The sequence below is a fragment of the Ranitomeya variabilis genome, chromosome 2 (assembly GCF_051348905.1).
Source record: "Ranitomeya variabilis isolate aRanVar5 chromosome 2, aRanVar5.hap1, whole genome shotgun sequence".
NCBI lineage: Eukaryota > Metazoa > Chordata > Amphibia > Anura > Dendrobatidae > Ranitomeya > Ranitomeya variabilis.
The window spans coordinates 661,609,798-661,633,601 of NC_135233.1; the positions used below are offsets into that span (position 1 = coordinate 661,609,798).

Here is a 23,804-nt window from a genome sequence, read left to right on the forward strand (position 1 = left end):
ATGGTCACTACTCCATGCTAATTCTCTTGGATCTCTCCGCAGCATTCAACACTGGATCATCAGCTCCTCCTCACTATGCTACACTCCATCGGCCTCAAGGACACCATTCTCTCCTGGTTCTCCTCCTATCTCTCTGACCGCTCTTTCACTGTATCTTTTGCTGGCTCCTCCTCCTCTCATCTTCCCATTACTGTTGGGGTTCCTCAAGGATCAGTCATAGGCCCCCTCCTCTTCTCTTTGTATACCGCTCTTATTGGACAAACATTCAGTAGATTTGGGTTCCAGTACCATCTCTATGCTGATGACACCCAATTATACACTTCTTCTCCTGTTATCACTCCAACCTTTTTAGAAAACACCAGTAACTGTCTTACCGCTGTCTCTAGCATCATGTCCTCCCTCTATCTGAAACTGAACCTGTCAAAAACTGAACTCGTGTTTTCTCCCTCTACTAACCTACCTTTGCCTGACATTGCCATCTCCGTGTGTGGTTCCACCATTACTCCCAAGCAACATGCCCGCTGCCTTGGGGTCATACTTGATTCCGAGCTTTCATTCACCCCCCACATCCGATCACTGGCTCACTCTTGTTATCTGCACCTCAAAAACATTCCTAGAATTCAACCTTTTCTTACTTTCAACTCTGCAAAAACTGTTACTGGTTCTCTTATTCATTCTCGCCTGGACTATTGTAACTCTCTACTAATCGGCCTCCCTCTTACCAAACTCTCCCCGCTCCAATCTGTCCTGAATGCTGCAGCCAGGATCATATTCCTCACCAATCGTTATACCGATGCCTCTACCTTGTGCCAGTCATTACACTGGTTACCCATCCACTCCAGAATCCAGTACAAAACTATTACCCTCACCCACAAAGCACTCCATGGCTCAGCACCACCCTACATCAACTCCCTGGTCTCAGCCTACCACCCTACCCGTGCTCTCTGTTCTGCTAATGACCTGAGTTTAACATCATCAATAAACAGAACCTCCCACTCCCTTCTCCAAGACTTTTCACATGCTGCGCCAATTCTTTGGATTGCACTACCCAGGTTAATACGAATAACCCCCACAGTTTTAAGCGTGCCCTAAAAACGCATTTGTTCAGACTGGCCTACTGCCTCAACGCATTAACCTAACTATCCCTGTGTGGTACATTCACAAAACTGAAACCATAATCAGGTTCCTCGCATCATGTTCTCATACACTTTATGCATTTAATAGCCCTCTGTGTCTGTACTGTTACATATTTAGGCTGTTAACTGGTTCATGCAGCTTTACATGAACACCCGATTCTTACACTATGGCTGGTCCGAACAACGAAAGCAATTGTTACCATCCACCTCTCGTGTCTCCCCTTTTCCTCATAGTTTGTAAGCTTGCGAGCAGGGCCCTCATTCCTCCTGGTATCTGTTTTGATCTGTGTTTGTTATGCTGTAATGTCTATTGTCTGTACAAGTCCCCTCTATAATTTAAAGTGCTGCGAAATATGTTGGCGCGATATAAATAATTATTATTATTAAATGCATAAGCATCTTCACTCTCCTGACATAACAAACAGAACACTGGCTGATGCTATAGAAAATAGGTTCTTTTCTGCATATCATGTGAGGCTGATATATGCCCAGCAGGAATCGCCAAAGCAATATGAAACCACAGATCCTAGTTAAAACCCCCACTAGATGAATAAGCTATCAAAATATAGATTGAGCCCTACACGTTTCATCATAATTCATGACTGATATAATCATCATGGGCTAGCAGTTATGCATAAAGCATTCAAAGCGTTTCTGATAATATCCTGATGTAAACGTATCGGCCAGGTTTAAAAACCAAAATACTAAGTAATGAATGAAAAATGTGTAATAAATAATATGCAGATATCAGCATAAATAGCAGGACAGTTCACAAAAAGCCCACAAGAAGAATACCTCACAGTAACAGTAATGACGCATGATATTAGCGTGATAAGGATAATGAGGCAGTCATGTGGATTAGTAGGCGATGCAAAGCCCGTGGGGTACATTAAATCAAAGTGAAATAGGTTATGGTGGGCACAACCTGTGTGTTTGACAGTCACTGGCGCAGCGCACACCCCAACGTGCAAGTTTGTTAAGAGAGTGTAGTTAGGGAACAGAAATTTTTCAAGCAAGTATATTAGAAAATAGTTTAGATTATGGGACTAAATAGATAGGGAGTTAGTAGAAAAATCCTTTGCCTTTGGACCACCCCTTTAAGCTATGGATTTTCCCTACAGCGTGTGCATGAGACTTTTTTTTGTCTTATAATGTGTGGATATAATTTAATATAACCCTTATTATAATCTCACATATAGTCTGGTTAGTTTGCGTTTCTAACAATAAAAAAAAAAAATGATGATTGAATAACCCAAAAAGTTAACTGACCTCTGTCTTCCCACCAGGTATGGGTTCTCCAAGGATTATTTTCCAATTTGTGGGCCACTCCAGAAATATAGCATACACAGATTGCTCTTGAGACCTACATGTATACCTGTCGAGTAAACACTGCATTAATGGGGATTTACAAAACATAATACTTCTAATTCATAATAATTCTATACAATATATGTGATAACATTAAAGGGGTTGTCCAGCCTTAGGGTACAAGTCTGTAGTCTTTCTATATGACCGCAGACTTGCGAATCCTCGCATTGCCGGGGACAGACAGTAATGTCACCACAAATATATGATTTGCATACATTCGGCCACATTCCAACTAGACTGTCTGGTCTTGCTCAGTACACTTGCAATGAGTGAGGCCGTGCCCATCTAGTTGATTTGAGGATTCACAAGTCTGCAGTCAGAGCAACTGCAGACTTTTACTCTAAGGTGGGACAACACCTTTAACCCCTTCATGACCTTGGGATTTTCCATTTTTCCATGTTTGTTTTTCGCTCCCCTCCTTCCCATGTGAGGGCTTATTTTTTGCAAAACAAGTTGTACCTTTGAACAACATCATTGGTTTTAGCATGTCGTGTACTAGAAAACGGGGAAAAAATTCCAAGTGCGGTGAAATTGCAAAAAAAGTGCAATCCCACACTTGTTTTTTGTTTGGCTTTTTTGCTAGGTTCACTAAATGCTAAAACTGAGCTGCCATTATGATTCTCCAGGTCATTACGAGTTCATAGACACCTAACATGTCTAGGTTATTTTTTTATCTAAGTGGTGAAAAAAAAATTCCAAACCCTGCTAAAAAAAAAAAAAATGCGCCATTTTCCGATACCCGTAGCGTCTCCACTTTTCATTATCTGGGGTCGGTTGAGGGCTTATTTTTTGCGTGCCGAGCTGGCGTTTTTAACATTTCGGTGCAGATACGTTCTTTTGATCGCCCGTTATTGCATTTTAATGCAATGTCGCGGCGACCAAAACAACGTAATTCTCGCGTTTCAAATTTTTTTCTCACTACGCTGTTTAGTGATCAGGTTAATGCTTTTTTTTATTGATAGATCAGGCAATTCTGAACGCGGCGATACCAAATATGTGTAGGTTTGATTTTTTTTTTTATTGATTTATTTTGAATGGGGCAAAAGGGAGGTGATTTAAACTTTTGTATTTTTTTTTATTTTTTTCACTTTTTTTTTTTTTTTTTACTTTTGCCATGCTTCAATAGCCTCCATGGGAGGCTAGAAGCTGGCACAACTCGATCACCTCTGCTACATAGCAGCGATCATCAGATCGCTGCTATGCAGCAGAAATGCAGGCGTGCTACCGGGGATCAGTAACCATAGAGGTCTCAAGGACCTCAATGGTTACTATACAGAAGCATCGCTGACTCCCGATCATGTGACGGGGGTCAGCGATGCGCTCATTTCCGGCCGCCCGGCCGGAAGCGCCGGTTAAATGCCGCTGTCAGCGTTTGACAGCGGCATTTAACTAGTTAATAGCGGTGGCTGAATCGTGATTTCACCCGTTGCTATTGCGGGCACATGTCACCTGTTCAAAACAGCTGACATGTCCCGGCTTTGATGCGGGCTCACCGCCGGAGCCCGCATTAAAGCGGGGGTTCTGACCTTGGACGTACTATCTCGTCCGAGGTCAGAAAGGGGTTAAATTTTGTAACAGAGTATTTAAAAATAAAAATTGTAGTTTGTCAGGAGCATTCAGATATACAGCTCTGGCAAAAATTAAGAGACCACCACATCAAAACCCTGTCATGGGCAGCCCAATCTCCAGACCTGAACCCCATTGAAAACCTCTGGAATGTAATCAAGAGGATGATGGACAGTCACAAGCCATCAAACAAAGAAGAACTCCTTACATTTTTGCGCCACGAGCAGTGTGAAAGACTGGTGGAAAGCATGCCAAGACGCATGAAAGCTGTGATTAAAAATGATGGTTATTCCACAAAATATTGATTTCTGAACTCTTCTCAAGTTAAAACATTAGTATTGTTGCCGCTAAATGATTATGAACTTGTTTTCTTTGCATTATTTGAGGACTGAAAGCACTGTTTTGTTTTTTAACATTTTTCTTTGCCAGAAAAAAAAAAATTATTGCTTGGAAATTTGGAGACATGTTGTCAGAAGTTTATAGAATAAAAGAACAATTTACGCTACATTTTATTCCAAAATAAATAGAAAAATTAAACAAACTCAACTTTTTGCAAGTGGTCTCTTAAATTTTTGCCAGAGCTGTATATGGTATTACACACCTTGCCATAACGTGGCCTCCTAATAGCGGTCTACATGGAAGCCTCTTGACCAGAGCATAAAATCATGGCCAGCCAGCTCTTCAATTGAATAAACATAGCTTGCATAGACACACGGCAAGCTTTTCGACAGCGCTCCCATTTGCCTAGTGAGCACATGGTGTTATTGCCACCACCAATTCTCTCTTTTCATATAGTGAATCATGATCATGTCCAGGAAGTCAGGTGACCGCCATTTTTCCAATTGAATTTTATCACAGCCCTGTCATGCGCTGCCCCAGCTGGGGAGGTGGAGCGAGGTCAAGTGAGATTTCTTTTAATATGTATGTGAAAAACGGTATATTGGTGGACATTGTTACAAGAAGAGGACCAGGATGGGGACATGACTACAAGATGAGTATTAAGACGGAGACATTATTACAAGATGGGACCACGATGGAGACATTACTACAAGATGGGGACCAGGATAAGGGATGTTATTACAAGATGAGGACATTATTACAGGATGGGGGCCATTATTACAGCATGAGGAACATTACTACAAAATGGAGACCAGGATTGGGGACATGAGTACCGAACGAGGCCAGAATTACTATGTGGAGTTAACATTATTTGGCTATGTGCACACGTCCGGAATTGCCGCGGAATTGGCATGCATTTTCCCGCTAAACACTAGGGTTTTACAAGCGTAATTAGCTTGCAGAATGCTAGTGTTTTCCAAGTGATCTGTAGCATCACTTGGAAAACTGATTGACAGGTTGGTCACACTTGTCAAACATAGTGTTTGACAAGTGTGGCCAACTTTTTACTATTGATGCTGCCTATGCAGCATCAATAGTAAAAAGATCTAATGTTAAAAATAATTAAAAAAATAATCGTGATATTCTCACCTTCCAGTGACCCTCGCAGCGTTCCCGCTCCTCGCGACGCTCTGGTCCCAATAATGCCTAGCGGCAATGACCTCAGATGACATAGCGGCCTCACGAGACCCACGTCATCACAGGTCATTCTCGCAATGCATTATTGGGAACGGAAGCATCGCGAGGAGCGGGAAAGCTGCCTGGGTACGCCGGGAGGTGAGAATATCATCATTTTTTATTTTAATTCTTTTTTTTTTTAACAATTATATGGTTCCCAGGGCCTGGAGGAGAGTCTCCTCTCCTCCACCCTGGGCACCAACCGCACATGATCCGCTTACTTCCTGCGTGGTGGGCATAGCCCCATGCGGAAAATAAGCGGATCAATGCATTCCAATGTGTGCAGAATCCCCGCGATTCCGCACAAAAAATGAACATGCTGCTTTTTTTTCCCGGAATGCGATTCCGCCGCGGGAAAAAACGCAACATGTGCACAAAAATTGCGGATTGCATTCTAATAATAGGATGCTTAATGTATGCATTTTTTTCGCGGTTTTATAGTGAAAAAACGAGAAAAAATACGCAAAAATTCCTGAATGTGTGCACATCTCCTTTGGCTCCGGACAGTAAGGCTAAGGAAAAAAATAAAGGAAAACATTTCTTATAAAATTAAAAAGAAATTCAGAATAGAAATATTCTGCCACTAAAAATTATGTTTTATGTAAAAGCTGAGGTAAAAAAATAAAAAATAAAAAAAACTTGTACCATAACACATCTGGCAAACACCATTCATGATAACATGCCAAAAATGGTACAAAACTATCAAAAAGTCATATCGAACAAAAAGGTGTAACTGAAATCATCTTGTCCCGCAAAAAACATGGCTCATCACATTCTAATTTTTACTATGTGCGACTCATTCACTCAGCTGAGTTTGAGACCCCTGCCCTACAGAGTGCACAGACTGTGTATATTGCCAGCGCTGATCCGCATCTTTTGAGCCTAAGAACAGAGCAGCAAGGGTTCCTGACAGTCACCCTAGGGAGTTCATAGACCATGTATATTGTTGGTATGGTACTGTACATCTCTTTTGATCTTATGAACAATATAGCCATTGCTCCTGACAACCTGGGGAGTGCATAGACCATGTATATTGCTGGCAGTGTGTGTCATCCATGTGTACCATCAGTGTGACAGAACAGACTGCAGAACTGAAATGACAGATGTTTAGGTGTTAGATGTGCAAAGAGGATAGATAGATCGGAGAGATAGAGGTCCGTGAGATATATAATAGTGCCGTGCGTGTGGTTTACTGTTCATGTATTTAGCAAGAAAATAAATTACCGTAATTAAAAATATGGCGTGGGGTCCCCCCCATCTCAAGGACATCTTTGTATCTATTCTCGATCTTTGCACATCTAACAACTAAACATTTGTCATTTCTATTCTATTACGGTACGTGTCACACGGCACACAGATGACACACTTTGCTTTCTGTGTGCAGGACATAGAAAAAAATTGACATGTCTACGTGTAGGACACATGGTCATGTGCGCAGCCCCATAGATTATAATGGGTGTGCCTGTGTAAATATCTTCAGGACTTGTGAAAACTGTCACCACATGTATTGGAAACACTGATGTGAAGGGGTCCTTGTATATTCTAACCTAAGTTTTTAAAAAGTGGCAGGAGCAATGGATGCATTATTCATAGGCTCAAAAGGATGGATCAATGCTGGAAATATACACTGTCAGGATCCCTAGCTGCACTGTTCTTAGGCCAGGGTCCTACTTGTGAGTTCCATGCGAGAAACTCGCACAAGTCTATTGCATCAAGTCCCGGCACTGCCGCTGGCACTCAGGACCCGAGCGTGCGGCTGCATGTATTTCTATGTAGCTGAACACTGTGGTCCTGAGTGCCGGCGGCAGTGCCGGGTATTGATGGACGAATTTCTCACATTGAACTCGTAAGTGGGACCCCGGCCTTAGAATCAAAACAAGAGTGTGCCCATCCGCAGGGAACTTTGGAAAACTAATAACAGCATGAAGGAGGTTATGCAATGCTGGGCTGTTCACCCGCATACAGGCAAGGTCACCCAGTGAAACGGACAGGAATATTCTGCTGACTGATACCCTGTTTAAATGCGGATTTGTGGGAAAACCCCTTCAATATTTCTAAAATCACAATAGCAATGCTATGATTAATTTGAAAAAACTAAAACAAAATGGGTTTTCCTGGATTTTACAAAAACTTCCACAAGAAAAGGGAGGGTTACAAAACTATTTTTGCACCAAATTCTTAAAAATGGTGCACATAATTAATGTGTAAAATTATCTTTATTCTTCTGTATCTTTTTTTGGACTTGAATGTGGCAAAATTTATCTAGATTAAAAAAAGTGCAAATGCAATAATAATTTGGGCCCTATGTATTTAAGTTTAGACAAACAGCTGGCCTGTAGTAATCAACAAGTGACAAGGAAACTTGTGGCCATGGTTTCTACTTGGGGTTTTAGTGCAGCCATTTCCCCTACAGACAATAATGGGGAAAAACATGATTTGTAGAGAAGACTGCAGTTATATGAAGTGTCATTATAAAAACTCCCACCGAGAGCACTCTACTGTATATCTTTTATTATAAAAACTGGATTGCAGGATTACTCCAATGGCCAAACAGCAAAAAGATTATGGTGGGGGGGGAATTCATCAAATCTGGTACTTTATATTCTTCTTACAAATTCTCCTGGACTAAGATTCGCCAGATTCATTAAGACACATGCCTCTTCATAAACTTGGCACAGTACTAGTCTCTTGAGGTGGGATTTATTTTTTTATGCCACTTATAGTAAATCTAACCATGCCTCTCTTGCTAAGCGCTGATCACTTTCAGAATAGTGTTGGAGCTCGTCTAAGAACAAAATCCACTTTCCTGGCGCAAAGTGTTTGGCGACTTCTCTTTGTCTACACGAGTCCTAAAGGGGCACAACACAATTTGATAAAGAGATTATGGTGAGCTACCGTAAATCAAAAGTTGTTTAATAACCATGACTCTTACCAAACTCCCGCTGTAATCGAGTCATTCTGAGCTCTCCAAGGCTTTGTACTATAGATAGCCTCACCATTCACTTTTAGCCATTTTCCCATCTCTTTTAAACGCTCTTCAAATACTACAGGAATGCGACCATCATGAGTGGGTCCAACATTCATCAGTAGGTTACCACCACAGGACACAGTTTCAACTAACTCCTGTTAAAATGCAAGTAGCAAGTGATTACTTATCCATACATGTAATGCAAGCACAAAAATAATAAGCCAAAACCTCTAAACCCTCTTCAAACCCTCTTCAAACCATATAAGAGCAACTTTTAAAAACAATTTCCACTGGATTTAAAACATCTTCAGTATAAAAGGGTACCTAACCCACTTAAAGGCCAAGCTGTTTTTCCCTCCCCTTCTTCCAAGAGCCGGTTTGATTTTTGTGGAACTAGTTGTACTTTTGAATGACATTCACTTTACCATATGGTGTAATGAAAAACGGCAAAAAATACAATTCCACAATATTTAGTATGATTGAGACAATGTCAAAAATGCATTTTTTTAATGTAAGTGGTGAAAAAAAACCACATTCAGAAATTTGTACAATTTTTTTTTTTTTTTTTACTTGAGTCACAAGTCAGGCCAGTGATGGAGGTGGGGCATGTAAAGGCAATTTTGACCTTAAAGGGGAAGGTGCCTTTAAAAACTACTTTTTTTTAATTCTTGAAAAAAAAAAAGTGTTAAAGTTTCATTTTTGTTTTAAAATATTATTGTTTGTTTTTAATGAAGTAAAATATGAAAAATAATTTTAGAAAGTTTGATATTTCCACTTTTAAACACTAGAGGGAGCAGCTGCTGTAATTTTCCATGATAACCTAGTGTACAACTAGCTCACTGTCAGGACTCTGAACATTTTTTAACCTTTTATGCATTACTGCCCTTTTCCAAGATGGCGTCTTTGGTCTCATGTGCACTGTGTCTTCCTGCTATAAAACTCCACCCCAGCCTTCAGTCTGTGCTAGAGTATTCTGCCTTGCATCCAGCTCCTGACCTCTGATTACTCCCTGGCTGTATACCTGCTCCTGTGAACCTGTGTGGTGATCCTGCTACTCTACTCTGAGTTCCTGCTGCATACACCAGTTTCCAGTAATCCTCCTTCTTCTGCTGCTCGAGTTTACTTCCATCTGCATTTGCTGGACATGTAAGCTGCTGCTGCTTTGCTATAACCTGAGACTATTAACCAGGCCTCCCTGGTTGAGCTAAGATATTATTTGAACTGCCTTATAAGCATATCTATCTGTGTTTGGACTAAGACAAGGATTTATTCGTGTCAAGTATCCTCAAGAATAATTGTGCTTCAAAGACTCTGTGTGATTGCATTTTCCTCTGAAGTTTCCTATAGACTGCTAAGCTGCGTTTTATATTTACACCAAGTGTTGTGGACTTGAGTTTCTCTCTGCACCTGTTTGAATCACCGTGTTATAATATAGACTTTACCACTTATAAAACTGTGTCCTGTAGTTGTCCTGTTCCACGCAAAGAGTCTCCTGAGTTATCCCCTATAATAATTACACTCACATTACGACTGCAGTAAATGTGGGAGGGGTCTGGTCACATATGTGTGATGTCACTCCTCTCCTTAGTGATGTTTGTAAAAAGGATAAGGTTATGTGCACACGTTGCGGATTGGGGTGTAGAATTTTCTGCACAAAATCAGCATCTCCTGGCAGAAAACGCAGGTGCAGATTTGACGCGTTTTTTGTGCGTTTTTGTTGCAGATTTGATGCGTTTTTTACCCCTGCGGATTTCTATAATGGAAGGGTTCAGAAACGCTGCAGATCCGCACAATAGAAGTGACATGCTACTTCTTTTGATCCGCAGCGTTTTTCATGCAGAATTTTCCGCACCATTAGCACAGCATTTTTTTTTGCCTATTGATTTACATTGTACTGTAAATCACTTTGCGGATCTGCAGTGTTTCTGCACGGAAAAAAAACGCTGCAAATCTGCACTAAATCCGCATTGTGTGCACACAGACTTAGAGGATGAAGTGTAGGATCACAGTGCAGAGCCATATTGTTGGTGACTGCCAGTGATACTGACAATTAGACTGTCACCGAGGATGGCCGGTAGCACAGATTCTGTTAGTTGATGCTGCTCGTGGTATCATAAGCTGGAGATAGATATGTGGAGTGTATCACATGCTTCAATTAGATACACCACGCTGAATACTGTATCACATGATGGGATTCGATATTGAGCTCAGCAGAGTGAATCACACAGGGTAGGATTAGATACGCAGTATCTAATGTATGTGATGTGTAACATTGCTCTGTCCACTTGAGCAGTGTAATGTGTGACCCTCGCTCCACCCACTTCTATGGAAGCATTGGTGTAATGTGTGACCAAGCTCCGTCCACTACATTACTACTCCGATAGAAGTGGACGGAGCAGGGTCACACATTAATTGACCCCCCCCAAAAAAAAATTTCACAGGGGGTCACGGAAGAGTATATCTCCTAACTTATTACAATGGCTCCCTCACTCATAGTGCTCCATACAGTATAATGGCAGCAGCGTGGACTTCCCCCATCAAATGCAATGCCCTTCTCCATACTCAATGCTTCCCCCTCATATTCCATGCCTCCCCCCATTTTCCTTGCCTCTCCTCCATTCTCAATGTTTCCCATATCATATTCCATGTCCCCCCTCATATTGATATTGCATGTCTCCCCACGTCATATCCCGTGCTTCTCAATATGTCCCCCCAATCATATTCCATTCACTGCCGCAGCCGATTATATTCCATTCACTGCCGTAACTCTAATACTCATGAAAGGATGCTACATCCTGTTCCCACCACGGCTCCTGTTGTCATAGCTCCTCTGGTCCACGCTGATCCCTGTCCACGATGCGCCGGGTACTCGCCACTCCTCCAGTCCACCTTCTACAGCCTCTGAAGCTTGTCCTCCTCATAACACAGGACCTGTTATGCCATAAGTGAAAAGTTCAGCTTCTGGTTACAGGTCCTGTGATAGAGGATACGTGGAGCCCAGCGGATAGCGCTGGGCTATAATAAAATGGTGCCTGGCTACACCTCCAACTGTGCATATCATGTCAGAAGAGTGAGAAATGATTTTAAATGCGGGCACACTTTTTTTTATGTGATCACTGCAATCATGTGATTGATGACTGGAAAATCCAACTCTGATCGTGTTCTCCAGGGTCTCAACTACTCCCCATAGTAGTGACCATGGAGATTTTCAGACTCTGGGGGGCACTATATCCTTATTCCCGATTGCAGTTTTAAAATGGCAATGAGGGAATATGGGAATACGGCCCCTTAGTGGCCGCCGTTTTAATGCATATCGGCGGTCTTTGAAACACAAGTTTGTATAGTTCAGCTGTGATGCACTTTTGTTCCCTTTTTGCTGGCTGGCAGAATGCTCTTTCATATAAACTGGAGACAAACCATTGTGCTATTTCCCCCTTTGCAAGTCTAAGAAAGTTCGACACAACACTTGTGAGAGCTCAGATAACAGCTATAAACAGGTGCCCTCCTTAACCCCAGTAAACTTTTAAATTATATATTCAACACATTGACAGGAAAGAAAAAGGCAAGGACTTACATTTGCTGTTGAATTTCTTACTTTAACGAGAAATTATCTTGAAATATGTAGCATTTTATTAGTCAATTTGATGTTCGTTATTAAAAGCGCCAACCAGCACAGATCCATTCTTAAAGGGAACCTGTCACCCCCCTCAGGCGTTTGTAACTAAAAGAGCCACCTTGTACAGCACTAATGCTGCAGTCTAACAAGGTGACTCTTAGTTATGATGCCTGCACACGCTGAAATAATCACTTATAAAATGGGCCCCCTCAAGCCCTGAAATCGCCAGGGAGGCGGGTCTTGCCTTCCTAATCAGACGCAGCACAGCCGTCATTCCGGGCCTGTGCGCTCCGGGCGCCGCCTCCTCTTGCTTCATTATCGTCCCCGGAGCCTGCGCTGTAAGTACAAAGGGCAGCGCAACTGCGCACGCCTGAAAAAAAAACTTAATGCGCAGGCGCCGGGGTCGATAATGAAGCAAGAGGAGGCGGCGCCCAGCGCACACAGGCCCGGAGCGACGGCTGTGCTGCGTCTGATTAGGAAAGCAAGACCCGCCTCCCTGGCGATTTCAGGGTATGAGGGGGTCCATTTTATAAGTGATTATTTCAGCGTGTGCAGGCATCATAACTAAAAGAGTCACCTTGTTAGACTGCAGCATTAGTGCTGTACAAGGTGGCTCTTTTAGTTACAAACGCCTGAGGGGGGTGACAGGTTCCCTTTAAAGTAAGGCCATCAATATAAAACTGCTGAAATGCATTAGTAGAAAATAATTGTTTTTCTCTGGCGCTGTCACCTTGTGTTAACAGATTGCGGAGAACTTGATTCTTTTCTCCAAGTTATCTTATTAGTAACAAAACGTAAAACAAAAGAATCCGATAAAATATAAAAAGTATTAAAAGAGCTAAAACAAAAGTCTTCATAAGGTAAAGAGCACAAAGTGTCCTAGGGGTGTTTTTTTTTTTTTTTTTTCAACGTGACGCCAGGTAGCATGTTGCTTGTACCAATGTGATGGCCTAAACATGCTACCATGGCCTGCAGCATTTCCAGGCTTGTCACCCCTTGAGCACATCTGTGACACTGTTGGTCAGTAATGCAAAGAGCTGTCAGCAGTGGATTTTGATGATTTGTGTGCCCAAGTGCATTCAACGTGGCAAAAGATTCCTCAGACAACCAATAAAGGGGATGTCCGAAGTCAAAGCATTTTTCCCTAATCTATTTAGTCCCACAATTAAAACAATTATTTATTTTTATAAATTTGCTTTAAAAATTCTCTATCGCTCCTTAACTACATTATCGATCTACTTTTGTTTTTTTCCCCCTCTACTTCCAGTCTGTTGAAGATTACTGTTAGATGGGATTCTCAAAGTGTCATCAGAGCAGCGGGCAGGGGCTGCCGTCATTGTCACAGCCCCTGCCCCCTCCCTGAAATGAAGTAATCAGTGACACTCATTTCAAGGGCTTGTCCCTGCGTGTCTCCTCCTTTGTGGAGTGTCTCCCCCAGCTCCCTGTGCGATGAGTGCAGCGTCTGGTCTGCTGTCTGCTTAGCTGAATAGTAATAAGCCTGCAGCAGAGTGGTGTCGGTATTCCCCGCAGGGACCAGTGATGTCACCTGCGGGGGCAGCGCTACTCCTCCTGCACACTGGGTATAGCGACACTACACAGAAGGAGGAGACAGTCAAGGTCCAGCCCCTGAAACGAGTGTCACTGATGTGACAATGACCGCCGCCGCTTCTCCCTGGATGCTTCGTTTCAGAGAGGGGCTGGTGCTGGGACAAGGACTGCAGCTTCTACCCCCTGCTCTGAGTATGTTTTGTGTATCCCAGCATGAACTTGGGATACTCAAACGAATCGTCATCAGACAGGAAGTAGGGAAAAAGAAATAAAAAAGTAAGTGTAATTAGGGACAAGAAAGGAATTTTTAGAGCAAGCATATTAGAAATATTAGAAAAAAAAAAAAAGCTTAGATATGGGACTAAATAGGAAAAAAGACTGACTTTGGAAAACCACTTTAATAACTTCACTGATAACACGCTAAAATGTGTAAGCCTATTTGTGGGTGTGACCTTCATATTCAATACCTAATAAATCAAGGTGTTTTGAAAATGTTGTTTCCATCATTTGCATGTCATTAACATGTCTATCCATGCTGTGAAAAGTTTGTTTTGTGACCAGTCACTTTTTTATTTTTCTGTCAACGGATCTGTATGAAAACTTTTTGTATGTCAAGTTGACTTTTATTGCTACCATTCTGGGGTGCATGCAACATTTTAATTACTTTTTATTTACCGTATATACTGGAGTATAAGCCGAGATTTTCAGCCCAAAAAAATGGGCTGAAAGTGCCCCTCTCGGCTTATACTCGAGTCATGGAAGGCGGGGGGGTCGGCGGGTGAGGGGGAGTGACGCCTGTCAAATACTCACCTGCTTCCAGCACTCCTGGCGCAGTCCCCGCATGTCCCACGGTCTTGGGGCGCGGCAGCTTCTTCCCCTGTTCAGCGGTCACTGGTACCGCTCATTAAAGTTATGAATATGGACTCCACTCTCATAGGGGTGGAGCCACATATTCATTACTGTAATGAGCGGTACCATGTGACAGCTCACTACAGGAAGAAGCTGCCGCTCCCAGAGACCGTGGGACATGCAGGGACCGCGTCAGGAGCACCGGGAGCAGGTGAGTACTTCATATTCACCTTCCCTCGTTCCACCGCCACCTCGTCTTCCGCGTCCTCTGCTGTGACTGTTCGATGACGCGATGACGTATTAGTGTGCGCGCCACCCTCTGCCTGAACAGTCAGTGCAGAGAAACGGGACGCTGAGGAGCAGCGACGAGAGGCGAGTATGTCATTTTTTTTTTTTTAGTGCAGCAGCAGCATTACATGTGGCACAGTGCTATATGGAGCGTCTATGGGGCCATGAAGAACTGCATGGAGCATTATATGGGGCATCTATGGGGCCATAAAGAACTGCATGGAGCATTATATGGGGCATCTATGGGGCCATAAAGAACTGCATGGAGCATTATATGGGGCATCTATGGGGCCATAAAGAACTGCATGGAGCATTATATGGGGCATCTATGGGGCCATAAAGAACTGCATGGAGCATTATATGGATCATCTATGGGGCCATAAAGAACTGCATGGAGCATTATATGGGGCATCTATGGGGCCATAAAGAACTGCATGGAGCATTATATGGGGCATTTATGGGGCCATAAAGAACTGCATGGAGCATTATATGGGGCATATTTTGTATGGAGCATCTTATGGGGCCATAATGACCTGTATGGAGCATTATATGGGGCTCCTGATTCAATATGGATATTGCATCTATGGGGCCATAAAGAACTGCATGGAGCATTATATGGGGCATTTATGGGGCCATAAAGAACTGCATGGAGCATTATATGGGGCATATTTTGTATGGAGCATCTTATGGGGCCATAATGACCTGTATGGAGCATTATATGGGGCTCCTGATTCAATATGGATATTCAAAAACACTTATTCTACTGATCTCAATTAATTTTACTTTTATTGGTATCTATTTTTATTTTTGACATTTACCGGTAGCTGCTGCATTTTCCACCCTAGGCTTATACTCGAGTCAATACGTTTTCCCAGTTTTTTGTTGCAAAATTAGGGGGCTCGGCTTATACTCGGGTCAGCTTATACTCGAGTATATACGGTAATCTTTTTGTGAATTGCGACAACCAAAAAATGACCGTTCTGGTGTCATTTTTTTTTAGCATTTAAAGAGGTTTTCCTCACGAAAAAAAGTTTTACTCAATAGATCTTGGAATAATAATAAGTTCCACAATTTGATTTAAAAAAATGTTTTACCTCACATAAGGAATCATCTGCGATCCCATACTGTAATGTCTGTATCCTCTTTTGCTTCCTTCCCTGCCCAGGAGCTGTGATATGATCAGACCATGTCCCTGTCACACAGATATAAGATTATCTCAGCACTGGAAAATATTATTTTTAAACACATCCAATTGTGGAACCTATTATTTCAAGATTGAGTGGCTAAAATGTACTTTGTTCATGGGAAAACCCTTTTATTATGTAGTTTAAATTATCAATTTTTACAGACATAACATATATAAAAAATTTTTTTTTTTTTTTGAACTGGGAAATGGAATTTATACTTTTTAAATATTTTTTAATTAGTCTCTAACCCCTTCATGACCGGAGGTATTTTTGTTTTTGAGTTTTCATTTTTCGCTCCCCTCCTTCCCAGAGCCATCATTTTTTTATTTTCCGGTCAATATGGCCATGTGAGGGCTTGTTTTTTGCGGGACGAGTTGTACTTTTGAACATATCGTGTACTGTAAAACGAAAAAAAAAATTCAAAGTGTGGTGAAATTGCAAAAAAAGTGCAATTTCACAAATGTTTTTTGTTTTGCTTTTCTACTATGTTCACTAAATGTTAAAACTGACCTGCTATTATGATTCTCTGGGTCATTACGAGTTCATAGACACCAAACATGTATATGTTCTTTTTTTATCTAAGTGGTAAAAAAAAAATCCAAACTTTGTTAGTAAAAAAAAAAAAAAGCGCCATTTTCAAATACCCGTAGCGAGCGTCTCCATTTTTCGTGATCTCGGATTGGGTGGGGGCTTATTTTTTTTGCACCAGACTGACTTTTTAAAGATACCATATTGTTACAGATGTTCTTTTGATCGCCGTTATTGCATTTTAATTCAATGTTGCGGTGACCAAAAAAACGTAATTTTGGCGTTCTGACTTTTTTTTCGCATTACGCCATTTAGCGATTGGGTTAATTGTTTCTTATATTGATAGATCGGGCGATTCTAAAGCGGCGATAGCAAATATGTGTATGTTTTGATTTTTATTGTTTTACTTTGAAAGGGGCAAAAGGGGGGCGATTTGAACTTTTATATTTTTTTATATATATTTTTAAAAACATTTATTTTTATTTTTTTTTACTTTTGCCATGCTTCAATAGTCTACATGGCAGACTAGAAGCTGCCATAACCCGATTGCCTCTGCTACATACAGGCGATGATCAGATCACCTGTATGTAGCAGAATTGCTGACTTGCTATGAGCGCCGACGACCGGGCGGTGCTCACAGCAATCTGGCAGTGACAACCAAAGATGTCTTCTGGAGACCTCTGGTTGTCATGCCAACCCATCGGCAACCCGCGGTCATGTGACACGGGCGCCCATGGGCGGGATTTCCGACGCGCTTGCCAGAAGCACGTGTTTAATGCTGCTGTCAGAGTTTGACAGTGGCATTTAATGGGTTATCAGCTGACATGTGCCAGAAAAGATGTGGGCTCACTGCCGCAGCCCACATCAAAGGGAGGGTGTCCGACATCGGCGTATTATTACTATTATTCAGTCTCGCATTTCTATAGGCTTCTCCCAATCAAAAAGGCAATTTACAGATTGTTTTTTCTTGACACTGTATTTCTTGATAGTGATAAATTTATTTTTTTTATTTATGAGAATATTGGAAATTTGGCAAAAATGTGGAAAAATTAGGAATTTTAAAACTTAATTTTTATGTTCTTTTAACAGATAGTTTATAGATTACATTTCCCATACTGTCTGTCTAGTTTATGTTATTTTTATTTCACTAGTGTGTTAGAACAGAAAAATGTGACAACTATTTTTTAAGCAAAATTTCTAAAATCTATACAGTTTTGAAGTGACTTTGACAGGCCTGTATGTCAGAAAACCCTCAAAACTGCACCCCTGTAATTACTCAAAACCGCATTCAGGAAGTCTGTTAACCCTTCAAGTGCTTTACTGAAATAAATGCAAAGTGGAATGAAAAAATGAAAGGTTACATTTAGTGATGAGCGAGTATGCTCGTTACTCAAGATTTACGAGCATGCTCGGGTGATCTCTGAGTATTTTGGGCACGATCAGAGATTTAGTTTGTGTAGCCGCAGCTGCATGATTTGTGGCTGCTAGACAGCCTGAATACATGCAGGGATTGCCTGTTTGTTAGGGAATCCCCAATGTTTACATGCCTGTCAATCATATAAAATTTTTGCATTTATTTAGATTTAAGCCTACCTTTACCAGTTCTTCAATTGTCAGTAATTCAGATATTAATGCATTCCTCCGATAACCCCAGGAGCGCTTGTCAATAGTCATACAGTTCTCCCATTTGTGAGGTAGTAGGTGTCCAGGGTTATAGCGGTCACTACATGTATAAAAACCACCATGCTTGCATATACAGCCAGTTCCCCATCGGTCATTAGTAACTACGACATCTTTTACTGGGCTGAAATGGGTGAAGGACATAAGGATATGAATGAAATTTAAATAGATTAACACAGCAATAAACAAATGAAACTTCATAGTTAGTTTTATACTAACAGCTTTTTGGCTATTTCCTTGTATTTCAGTACCATTATTGGAGAATACACAACAACCTATGCATTAGTAACAATGGAGGCCCAAGCATCTGGACCAGCTATGATCATATGTCTAACAAGTTTCACTGAAATCTTTACACAGACTATAAAAGATTCAACTTGCCTTTCATTGTAGAGCCAAGCCAGAAAGTCAGTGCTGTTCCAGTAGGTGCTTGGGGCTTCACCATCTCCATCAGACCAAACAATTTCTGGCTTATATTTTAATACAATTTCATATAATTCAGGTACCGATTTACTAGCTGGAAAAAAACGTGTTTGAAAAGCATTCTGCTTATCAGTCAGAAAAAGAGGGTTGAACCACTCAAAAAGAGAGTGGTAAAGTCCAAAGTGCAAATCTGTATTCCGCCGGATGGCATCTGCCAGCTCGCCAACAAGGTCACGCTTCGATCCCACATCCATGGAGTTCCAGTTCCAAGAGAATTTGGAGCCCCATAAGGTGTAACCTTTTAAAAAAACAAATACCGATTACTGAAGTCTGTTACATATGGAGCATGATCTAATATGTTTTTGATTTGTCACAGACTTCCATCATGGATTTCACCTTTTGTATCTGCACGTACTGGCTACATTGAAGAGTACACCAATCGGATGGGATCAAACTACTGATACAGAATGACTTGCTGAACAACATTTGACTAGTCATAAAGAAACAAAATTGCATTTTAATCCGTGGGGGTAACGCTGGTCTATGCTCACACCTTAATTACAATGTGCTCGGTTGCAGATTTGTCACTTCTGATCAGTGCGGACGAGAGAGTGCAATGTCACTGCACAGGAACAGTCCAGTGACAAAATCCTATTGTGCAGTCATCACTTACGTTTTTCTCACAATGGACTCAAATAAAATAAGCCAGTCGACCTATTTAGGACCCCAAATCACTGCTCCAGCAGTTTTAAAGTTATGACTGGAAGTGCATTGAGGCAAGACATGGCACTTCTAGCTTCTCAGCCTCACACTGTATTTCGTACCAAGCTGCACTCTCACCTGGCTAATTGACAGGTCGCTTGCTTTAGTAGATGGCCACTGACCTATCAATCAACCAGGGGAGGATGTCCCAATGCACTTCTAGACTAAGGGTACCGTCACACAGTGCCATTTTCATCGCTACGACGGCACGATTCGTGACGTTCTAGCGATATCGTTACGATATCGTAGTGTCTGACACGCTACTGCGATCCGGAACCCCGCTGAGAATCGTACGTCGTAGCAGATCGTTTGAAACTTTCTTTCATCGTCTAGTGTCCCGCTGTGGTGGCATGATTGCATCGTGTGACACAGGTTGTATACGATGTGCGCACAGTAACCAACGGCTTCTACATCGCAAATACGTCATGAAATTATCGCTCCAGCGCCGTGTATTGCAACGTGTGACCGCAGTCTACGACGCTGGAGCGATAATCATACGACGCTGCAACGTCACGAATCGTGCCGTCGTAGCGATGAAAATGGCACTGTGTGACGGTACCCTGAGTCTACTGGCTTATCCTTTAATCCTAAACAGTCATATTACTGATTAGAGGAAGGGGGAGGGGGGTAAAGTTTTTGGCAGATTCCCTTTGGCAAACACTCTTGATTCAAGGTGTCCTACTATTTTTTGCCCACATCTTCCATGTAGACCTATGTATCTCCTTGGTAACAGACTAACATATCGTGTGTAGGCCAATTATGCAGTATTATACTCCCTTTCATTTGTCCACTACCTCTTGCATATTCTACAACTAAGGGCTACAGCCAGAAACGCGTAAGAATGCTACATGATTTTATCATCTATCAGTCTGGACTAATTTTTTTTTTTTTTTTTTTAAAGAATGAAATAAAGAAAAAAATTTTTTATTGAAATTCAGTTTGCTGATCCAATTTTCTTTCCTACCTCTCACAAAGTTGTTTCATTTTTCAATTTAGTTACATTGGCACAATAACAAAATGGATTGAGAAGGTGAGCTTAGCCTTAAAGGGAACCTGTCACCAGTTTTTGAGCCTATGAACAAATGCCACCACCTTTAACTGCTCCTGTGCTGCATTCCACAAATGTGTCTGTCAGCTCCTGACTCCCCCTGTATGCCCCCAAAAATACCATTTGATATGCTACCGCGCTGTATGTAATAGAAAGGAAAGTTTGTGGAAACCACAAGAATGCGACAATACGATCCAAGATGTAAATATAACACAAGATCTTTATTGGAACATACAATGGAACTAATGGGGAACATGTGCAAATAACATGCAGAAAAGTGCAACTGTGCAAAAAACAACGACGGTTGGATAGGAAACCACCATATATAATATTTCTTTGACAGAAGTCATGTATATATAATGCTCGGCAAAGAATAATGAAAGAATGCACAAATAACCCCCCCAACCTATATATAGGGAAATATATACTGTATATACTAGATGGTGGCCCGATTCTAACGCATCGGGTATTCTAGAATATGTATGTATGTATGTATGTATGTATGTATATAGCAGCCACATAGTATATAGCACAGGCTACATAGTATATGGGAGGCATGTAGTATATAGCAGACAAATAGTACGTGGCCTGTGCTATATACTATGTGGCTGCTACATACATACATACATATTGTAGAATACCCGATGCGTTAATACAGGCCACGCAGTACATAACACAGCCCACGCAGTATATAGCAGCCACGCAGTATATAACACAGGCGACGTAGTATATAACACAGGCCACGCAGTATATGACACAGGGTGGATTGATTTAAATCACGCCGATTTAAATCATGATTTAAATCACGATTTAAATCAAAAGATTTTTTTCTATTTAAATCGGATCGATTTAAATCATGATTTTAATCATGATTTAAATCACTGATTTAAATCAAAAGGTTTTTTTTAATATAAATCACGATTAAAATGAGAAGTGAGAGCAGTGCGCATGTGCGCCCATAGTTACACGGACGAAACTAGGGGCAACGATCTAACGCCAGGGTGAGGGGGGGACCCCAAAGTAAGTAAAAATCTTTTTTGTTTTACTATATGGCAATAGGTAGGTGTTTAAAAGCAGCATGTCTTAATTGTATAAACTATTAATAGCCTCCACATTTTGTTCATACTGCCCCTTTAATTCCACACTTCTAGCTTGGTTTCACTTTTGGTTTAGTTTCTTTTTCCATTCAGTTGACATGCCCAAACTTGTTGGATAGTCAGCATCCTACAGAAACCTCTGGAAGAGCATGGCATTGTGAATGTTACACATATACAGCCTTTGGGCTGTCCCACACGTCCAGATAATTCCGGTACCGGAATAAATCGGTACCGGAGTTATCCGTGTCCGTGTGCCTGGGAACTCACGGAGGCCATACCTGCGGCACACGTGTGCCGCCCGTATGGCGAGTGGGTACCACACGGAGCGTGTGGTACCCACTCTGCATGGTGCTGAAGCTGCGATTCATATCATCCCTGCAGCAACGTTTGCTGCAGGGAAAATATGAAGAATAGTGTTTAAAATAAAGATCCATGTGTCCGCCGCCCCCCCACCCCCTGTGCGCCCCCCCCGCTGGTCAGAAAATACTCACCCGGATCCCCCGTCGGCAGTCGCTCCTTCCTGGTCTGGCCGCGGCTTACTGTATGCGGTCACGTGGGGCCGCTCATTTACACTCATGAATAGGCGGCTCCGCCCCTATTGGAGGTGGAGCCACATATTCATGAGTGTAATCGGCCGCATACAGTAGGAGGCGCGGCCAGACCAGGAAGGAGCGACAGCCGACGGGGGACCCGGATAAGTATTTTCTGACCAGCGGGGGGGGCGCACAGGGGGTGGGGGGGCGGCGGACACATGGATCTTTAGTTTAAACACTATCATTCATATTTTCTCTGTAGCAAACGCTGCTACAGGGAAGATATGAATGGCGGCTTCAGCACCATATGGGGGGGACATCGCTTACTGTAGCGCTGTCTCCGGCACGCCACACGGACCCCAGACGGAGAATGTCCGTGTGAGGTGCGTGTTTTACACGGACCCATTGACTCTATTGGGTCCGTGTAATCCGTGCGCTCCCACGAACACTGACATGTCTCCGTGTTTGGCACACGGAGACACGGTCCGCACACGGTCCGCACAAAATCAATGACATCTGAACAGATGCATTGATTTTTATGGGTCTACGTGTGTCAGTGTCTCCGGTACGGGAGGAAACTGTCACCTCACGTACCGGAGCCACTGACGTGTGAAACCGGCCTTTATTCTACTGAGTTAAACAACTCAGCTTTATCTCATGATGGAAGAACCTTTGGATGGTAAAATATTTTCCTCAAAAAGCAGTTTATTGAAAAAAATCCGATTTAAATCAAAAAAATCCGATTTAAATCAAAAAAATCCGATTTTTTTGATTTTTTTAAAAAAACATTGATTTTTATCCACCCTGATATGACACAGGGCACGTAGTATATAGCACAGCCCACGCGGTATATAACACAGCCCACGCGGTATATAACACAGCCCACGCGGTATATAACACAGCCCACGCAGTATATAACACTGCCCATGTAGTATATAGCACAGCCCCGCAGTATATTACACAGCCCACATAGTGTATAGCACAGCCCCCGCAGTATATTACACAGCCCACGTAGTATATAACACTGCCCATGTAGTATATAGCACAGCCCCCGCAGTATATCCCACAGCCCACGTAGTATATAACACTGCCCATGTAGTATATAACACAGCCCCCGCAGTATATCACACAGCCCACGTAGTATATAACACTGCCCATGTAGTATATAGCACAGCCCCCGCAGTATATCACAGCCCACGCAGTATATCACACTGCCCGTGTAGTATATTGCACAGCCCTCGCAGTATATCACACTGCCCAAGTAGTATATAGCACAGCCCACGCAGTATATTACACAGCCCACGTAGTATATCACACTGCCCATGTAGTATATAACACTGCCCATGTAGTATATAGCACAGCCCACGCAGTATATCACACAGCCCACACAGTTTATCACACTGCCCATGTAGTATGTAGCACAGCCCTCGCAGTATATCACACTGCCCATGTAGTATATAGCACAGCCCCCGCAGTATATCACACAGCCCACGCAGTATATCACACTGCCCATGTAGTATATAGCACAGCACCCGCAGTATATCACACAGCCCACGTAGTATATAGCAGTGTGGGCACCATATCCCTGTTAAAAAAAATAATTAAAATAAAAAATAGTTCTATACTCACCCA

The 23,804-nt window shown here is 42.1% G+C and overlaps 1 protein-coding gene across 1 annotated transcript in view; it reads right to left on the reverse strand.

Moving 5' to 3' along the window:
• The window catches only part of FUCA2 (alpha-L-fucosidase 2), a 54,309-nt gene that overhangs the window by 9,531 nt on the left and 20,974 nt on the right, over positions 1–23,804 (reverse strand). The window contains exons 3-6 of the mRNA XM_077289221.1: positions 18,691–19,030; positions 18,223–18,433; positions 8,578–8,768; positions 2,406–2,511 (exon numbers count right to left, since the gene is read on the reverse strand). Coding sequence (XP_077145336.1) covers positions 2,406–2,511; positions 8,578–8,768; positions 18,223–18,433; positions 18,691–19,030 — 848 coding nt within the window. The remainder of the gene's footprint in view (positions 1–2,405; positions 2,512–8,577; positions 8,769–18,222; positions 18,434–18,690; positions 19,031–23,804) is intronic.